The 7,843-nt window shown below is 37.9% G+C and overlaps 1 protein-coding gene across 1 annotated transcript; it reads left to right on the top strand.

Moving 5' to 3' along the window:
• The first annotated feature begins 72 nt into the window (after positions 1 to 72).
• On the top strand, positions 73 to 5,256 carry LOC144641439 (phosphatidylinositol 4-kinase beta-like). The gene is made up of 3 exons (XM_078500454.1): positions 73 to 161; positions 930 to 1,036; positions 5,010 to 5,256. Exons 1-3 carry the CDS (start codon positions 75 to 77, stop codon positions 5,254 to 5,256), a joined length of 441 nt encoding a protein of 146 aa, XP_078356580.1. The 5' UTR covers positions 73 to 74.
• Positions 5,257 to 7,843: the final 2,587 nt, after the last annotated feature.

Below are 7,843 nucleotides of genomic sequence, written 5' to 3'. Positions count from 1 at the left end.
ATCATGTAGTATCATCAACAATACCCATCTTTTTTATCATGAATTAATTTTATCTCAATAATGTTTTTAGTAACATGTACATCCACGTGGATGAAGTATCAGACGCTCTTCACAGATACTTGGTTGAGAGGTGCAAGAGAAGTTTTTCCTTTGCATTGCAGGTACTGTTAGTTTTTTCCAGGGCTGTCTTTGTGTTAAATACTTTTAGGCTTAGCACTTTGCTACATGTACATGTACATGCAACCCTCCAAGTTAAGGCCATTTTAGTCGCCATGGCGACTAACATTTTGGAGCTGGCAACTAAATTTGAACCAAGGTCGCCAGCCTGGCGACTAAAATTGAGAGGAATGATTGAAAGCATCAGCTTAATTTGGTGACTAAAGTGTTTCACTGGCAACCAAAACTTGAGTAGTTGGTGGCCAAATGGTCACTAAGGAAAAAAATAAACTTGGAGGGTTGACATGTGCATGTATGAAGTCCATTGACAAAATGTTTACTGAGAAAAGTGTAGAATTATGATTATTGCACAAAAGCCAGAACCCCAGGAGACATCCTTGGATTCCCTGCATATTTAAGTATTTACAGTAAATTGTAGACTTTCTCAAAGCCTGTTTCTGGTAGTTGAGGTATCTGGCAGTTTATTTATTATTTTAAAGATTCCTGATTTGCTAAACAAATGGGTATGCAGGGGATGGGGGAGGGAGCAGGTTTTGATAAATGCCTGCATGGTGATAAGTTGTGATTTTTTTTAATTACATAAAATTGAAGTGATACAATTTTATAGCATAGTTCATTTTTTGCTTTGCTTTGATATATAGTTTGTGGTGGTTGAAATAAAAACAGCATGCTTCAAATTCTCTTGGCTAAGGACAACTGCAAAGGTCTATACCGTAATATTAAAATAAAAGAGTTTCTCTTAAATCTTTCAGGCTTCTTGGCTGTTAGAAGCGTACTGTGCTGATGGATGGCTTCCTTCTATTGAGTATGCTAGAGGCATTAGACTGTTGCAGTTGGTGTTGGACGGATGCAGGCCAAAGTATGTGACAAAAAATGCACTTGTGCATTTTTTTCTTTTGTTCAGAAAACAAAGTGCCCCAGGGGGGTACTCCGGCTTGTAAATGACGGGGATGATCGAATGGAGGCAAAATTCAGGACCCAAAAAAATCCCTGAACCAAAAATAACCCCCCAAAAAATCCCTTGTCAAATTACCCCTAAATTGCCAGGAGATGCAATAAAATAACACAAAGAACGCTCATTTTGTTTATTCGTCATACCATAAATACGCCAAGGCCGCGCCAAGGCACATTAGTTCGTTTTTAATACCCAAAAAAATCCCCTATTTGAATCAAGATACCGTATTTTCTCGATTAAACGCCGGACCCCGATTAAACGCCGGCCTCGTATAAACGTTGGGTCAAAATTGATAGTTTTTAAATAAACGCCGGGGGCATTTGTTTGAGGTCCCGGCGTTTATTTGAGGTCAAGCTAACAAGTAAATATATTCTGTTTGTCACAAATCTTGATTGCAACATAAACTATTCAATCCATAATAATGTACCTTTGGGAAATAATCACCTTTGGATACCAAGGGACAGTTTTTCAGGGCAGAACGAAGAGAAAAATTGTCCCGCCTTGACAAACTGCCCCTTGATCTTGAAGATCGGCAACAATAAATCAATCTGAAAAATTTTCAGAAAGTTGCAGTCCGTTAATAAATGCCGGGCCCCGATTAAACGCCGGCTTCAAATTAACGCCGGGTTCACCAAGCCAAGTTTAAAATAAACGCCGGGGGCGTTTAATTGAGAAAATACGGTACCCAAAAAAATACTTGCCAAATTTTCCAACCCAAAAAAATCCCGGAATCGAAAATTTCAAACCCCCAAAAATCCTTCGATCATCCCCGTCATTAACAAGCCGGAGTACCCCCCTGGGCAAAGTGCTATAAAATATATGGGAGAAATCAAGTTAAGGGCCATGACACAGGGACAAATCTGTTAAGTCGATTTAACATTACAGTCGAACCTCTCCATACGGACACCTCTCTAATACGGCCACCTCTCTATTACGGACAATCGCTGATGTCCCAACAAAATTCTCATTTATTTTCTTTAGAAAAAACCTCTATAATACGGACAAAGGACACTAAATCTTGGCCACAGGGAACAAATTAATATAAACTTAACCTCCTTATTACGGATGCTTCGGTGGCCATGCAATGATATTTTGTGTTCGTAATACAAGTTTCCTGTTTGTGGTTACAAAAAATACCAACGTCGCTTTATTCATCATAGCCCGTTTTACAATTTGTGCTTAGTGTTAAATACAGCATTGTGTTGCAGAATATTTTGAGTTACGAAATACTTAAAGCTGTCAATAAAGTCAAAAGTGAGGTCATATACTGAGGTGTCCTCTATAATACGGACACCTATCTAATACAGACTCTTTGCTCTGTCCCTTCGGTGTCTGTATTAGAGAGGTTTAACTGAAGTCAGACATTTGAATAGCTTGGTGCAAAAAGATGCTAAGTGACATTCTGGATAATAATATCGTTTTTCCTTCAAACGTGCCTGCATTCTTGCGTGTGGTCTTCAATTTAGTAGGAAAACATTGTCCTTTTTTTTTTTTTGGGGGGGGGGGGGGAATTTATTCGCTCGCTCCAAAACGGGGTCTGGATATGAATTTCTTCAACTACTTTGTGACGTAATTTACAATTGAATTATTTTGGCGCGCGAGGCCGAGGCAATGAGACTTTCGATCAGATCAGTTGAAAACTCACCTTTTGCATGAATTCCACTTATTTCTGCTTATTTGACACATATTTGCACCCGTCTGGTGGTGAAAGGACATCATTAAGTCTGGAAACCCTAAGTCACTAGCATAACTCAAAGAAGCCAGTTGTGTTGCTGTCAGAAGATTGCTAAGCCCTGCCAAATCTGGCGGTAAACTTGGCTTTCGAAGGTGCACTGAGCCAGACGAGGTCTAGAAGCAACTTCTGTTCCAAAAAGCGTTATTTTCTCGAAGTTTTGGCCCATTTGCCTCGTGTTGCCACGTTTAACATTTGGGAATAAGGAGGTGCTTTTGGACTTATAAAAATTCTCTTAGGTGCAGTTCCCGTTTTTCAGCTACTCGGGGATATCCCATAATAATCTATACATCATTTGATACGCATTGTCACGATAAACAAAGTTCGCCAAAGATGGCAAACTCTCACTCAGTCAACAGAACAAAACAGAATCGTCAGAAAAGATACTTTTCACCGAGAAAAGTAACAGATCTATTGCTTCATTTAGACAAAAAATAGCCCTAAGCTAGAATGTTTAAAAGAACGATCGTAGCTCGCGAGTCAAGATCATTGCGTTACTGCATGCGTGACTACGGAGAGAAACTGGGGCCAAAGCGAAAACATATTATGGATTAACCTTTAGCAGCCTAAATTTGCTGACTGAAAGTTGAACATTCAGTGAGTGCGTTTGTGGTTAGAAGCTGGCAAGACGAAAGGACAACGGCCTAAGTTGTTTTTGTTTAAGTATTTCTCGTTCCTTTTGCTGTATATTTTTCACTTCTTTTTACTGTTCAGTCGCTCAGGTTTGTCGATCGGTCAGGTTCAGTGTTTACATGACATTTGTGACACTTAACCCTAACCTTAACACTAGCTGACGCTAACTTTTCTTTACTGTAACTGCAAAGTTTAGTCCTCTTCTCTCTTTGAAACTGAAAGGCTATTTGGCTTTCTTTCCGCGTTATTGTTTTGAAGTGACCATAGTCCTAGACAGTTTTTCTCGAAGACAAGGTGCAAACCAGCAATTTGAAGTAGAGGACAGTGTTTTTCCATTTAATTGAAGACCACACGGCAATCTTTAGGCACGTTTGAAAGAAAAAAAAACGATTTTTTTATCCAGAATGTTACTTAGCATCTTTTTGCACCAAGCTTTTCATTTACTGGAAAATACAATAACCCATATAACTCAGGCAACTTTCTTGCCCAGTGTAGACAAGGGGAGGTGTTGGTGGTGATTAAAATCTTTCATGATATCACAGGGGCAGGAACAGTTTGAACTGGTGGGACAAGTAACAGGCAGAAAGCTTAGAGTGCCCCTTGTGTCCTGACATTTTATGTGAAGAAATAAATCAAAAAATTAATCACAGCGCTTGGAATTCCACTTTACAAACCCTGAATTTGTTGAACCTCTCAATACCTCGAACTCATTAAGTTTTTTCTCTTGGATTTGCTTCATTCAGTCAAAGATTTCAATTTTTGTCCCCAGTTTCTCAAACCGATTTTATTTCTCTTAGAGGGTCAAGAAAACAGGATAATTTCATAATAATTATAATTGTAATATTTAAAACAAACTTAAGGGATGGTCAATGAAAGTGAGTATTGTTACTGGTATTATGTCCATTAATGCTTTTAATAATAATCTTTTATTAGGAAGCCTTCATTCACTATACAGTGGTTTTCAGAAAGGTCCTAACTAAGATTAAAAATACTTAATAAGACTATATACAATAAGACGAAAAATACCTAGAATTAAAAACTATTATTAAAAACTAACTTGAAAGAATTAACTAAAAAACCTACTTAAAACGCTACGCTTAAAATTTACAAAATCAAGTGCATTTCTGGTGTCTCTGTCTAGGTTATTCCAGTCTTTCAGAGAGTGATAACACACTCTCTCTTAATTAGTACCTCTTCTGCTATTTGTGCCAAGCTTTCTCTCAAAGCATAAACCAGATTAATTTTACTGCTCCTGTGTGGTGACACCTTAACACAAACAGCAATTAAACTTTAAACAAGTAACTTACAGTGTATATATAAAATTAAAACTTAAACATAAATATTTAATTCTTTGAATTAGAAATCCAATTGAAACAATAAAAACATTTAATAAAAAGAACTTCTGACTGGTTATAATAATTATTACATTATTGTCTAAATACCAAAACCAAATTTGAGTTGAATTCTAAAAGATTTAATTCATTCATTCATGTCCTTCAATTTTCTTTACAGATCCCCCTTAAGTCCGTCAGGTTTAGGTGGGTCTCATGCATTACCTTCACCTGTTTCCCCAGCAACCATGGGTGCAACGTTAACCACTCCAACAAAGAAAACCCACCAGAGATCAAAATCAGATGCCACTGCAGCTATCACTGCTTCCACCCGCCTGATGCAAGTAAGTGGGGGGAAAAGGTCTATAAAGCAGTTTTCTTATACCATGTATGTGCCCTGTGTGTCCACCCAGTCCATTCGCATCTGAATCCGAAATTTTAAAAGAGCAATGTCACAGTACAGGGGCGTAGCCAGCTTATTGAAGAGTTGTAGGCCTGGTCAATCGCTAGGGATTTTTGTTTGGGAGGGGGGAAGGGGGGTTAGGTCCACCGGGGAGGGGGTTGTGATCAAGACCATATACTTTCTCCTTTCGACTTTTTGGTGATTCTGTGTGTATTTCGACAGCTTCTAAGTTCTAAATGACATAACAAGAAATTGCACCAATTCTCGCTGGTTCATAAATAGACACACTTTTCTTCCACAACTGATGCTGTTGTGCGTTTGTCGGTCACCCAACCCAGAAGGCTCCACAGTTTGCACGTGCAAGATAAGCCTTGATTTCATCAGGCTAGGATAGGAAAGTTGCGAGATGTATTATGCTAAGATATGTTAAAAGTTGCTTTCTATTTCATCTTGACAGTGCATCACCTTAAATTTTTTTTCTACTGTACATTAAAAAAAAAAAAAAAACAGTCAGCTGAAAAATTTGTAGGCCCGGGCCTACGGGCCTATAGGCTAGCTACGCTCCTGCAGTATATAAGTCATTTTAATTTCTGTTTGGATCCTTTCAAATTGAAGGAAACCTCAAAATAATAGTTTTCTAACATAGAAAAACAACAAAGGAGTAATAAAAAGGCAAAAATAACCAAGAATGGTTTTGACTGATAAAAATTAATTCGTTCGACAAATTTGAATTTTTTTTTTTCCAGTTTTTGTGTTTTGCTGCAGCCGCAATGGCTGCAAGCAAAACACATTGAGAGCTGAAGTTTGTGCCGTAAGGACCGTAAGGTGTAAGGTGTAAGTGCCGTAACAGAGGAGAAATCTGAACTACCGATGTCAATCAAATCCATGAACAAACAAAATCGAAACCAATGAACCGTAGCGCTGATCGCATTCGAAGTTACGGGCCAAAGTATTCGAACGCAAACCACGTTGGACACGTTGGAAAACAGAAAACCGATTTAAAAGTATATCGCATTGGGAAAGAAAACAAACTGTGGCGCGACCACTCCAGTTTTATGAGAAAATTATTCTGCAGTTTTCATCATTTACGAAAAGAGCGAAGACTTGGAACCTCGCCGAAGGTCATAAATATTTTCTCCAAAGGACCGGTTAGTGCACAGTTTGTAAACTTTCGCTTTGAAAATAAACTTACCCTCACCTTGTCTACACTGTCTACAGCATACTAGTACTGTATTAACTCTGAACTTCATATTTTAAAATAAAATGTATGAACGTGTAACTTGTCACGCAAAGACAGCTGGAAAGGAATATACCATGCTGGTAGGCTGCACCGCTAATTGTAGCTGTATTCGAGCTATATAAAAGACAGCTAGAAACGAATTAATACTAGTAACATCACAATGGGAAAGAAACTTATTCAGTGGTGCACACCGTCGAAAACAAAGAAATATTAAAGGAAGTTCTCATTCACCAGATTCACTGCATCAGATGCAACATTCGTCAGTTCGTGTTTAAATGCGTGGCGACCAGTTTGTTTACTAGTTATTAAAAAATAATACGGTCTTCATTTAATAAACAGTTCATCCTTAAATTTCAGCTTTTCTACGACTGACAGGTAGGTACTATAGTATAAGCCCCGCTAAAATAGCTGGAAAGGGAAAGTTTTTTGAAAAATGAATTTTTGACTGCCAGACGCGCTGGCGCCACATGTTTATTTTGTGAAGATTAATTAAACGCCGTGAAAAATAGAATTTGATGTCCAGCGAGCCACTGCATCTTCGGCTACGCAGTCCTCAGTGAATCCTCCAACTTCACAAATTTCTAAAACTTTAAGAAAACGAACTTTCGCAGAATCAAAAATTGGTCCTTATCGATCTTCCGATCTTGTTGTGAAGACACTGAAATTCGACGAGTGTTCATGCGTGAAGGGATGACTGACGAATGATAATAATTATTTGTAAACTTTCGCTTTCAAAATGAACTTTGCGTTACGTTCAACGCCGTCTTTCTGTTGTTGTACGCCGGTGCGCGTGCGATTATTTATAATTTCTGAATTTTGCATATTTAACTCAGGGTGACACAACAAGTTTGTTAAGAGTTAGTTGTTCCAGTGTTTAATTTGGGTGAAAGTGGTTAAACAACCACTGTCTTGTCACTAATAAATATATCACATTGAGTTCTTATAAGGTCAATAGATTCTGTCTTTTTCGTTGTTGTTAAAACGCTACCATTGTGACAATGATTCCAAATACAACTAACGGTAACCAGTGAGATAACGCCACTAAAAGAATCACATTGAGTTCATTGAGATTTTTTTATAATGTTAAGAGTTACTGTTTTTTATCAAAGAGACAATCATGTCAGACATTACGTTAACTTACTAGTAATTAAATTATGTTTGCTGTCTTTGATTTCAACATAACATTGATCAGTAAAATTATCAGGATTGAATTAACACAAAGTGACTACAATATAGTGCAATTATTAACCTGCACACAAGTGACAGACAATAAAAGACGTTGGATTTCAATCTCGACTCACTTGTCTTTCATCAACATGTTCCCTAAGACTTTGCTCTAGCAGCAAAACACATGGACCCATTGGGGCCCTAT

The sequence above is a fragment of the Oculina patagonica genome, unplaced genomic scaffold (genome assembly GCF_052425735.1).
Source record: "Oculina patagonica isolate OP01 unplaced genomic scaffold, crgOcupat unplaced949, whole genome shotgun sequence".
Classification (NCBI taxonomy): domain Eukaryota; kingdom Metazoa; phylum Cnidaria; class Anthozoa; order Scleractinia; family Oculinidae; genus Oculina; species Oculina patagonica.
Note: the sequence above shows the minus strand (reverse complement) of the source record. Positions and strands in the feature narration are given on the sequence as shown.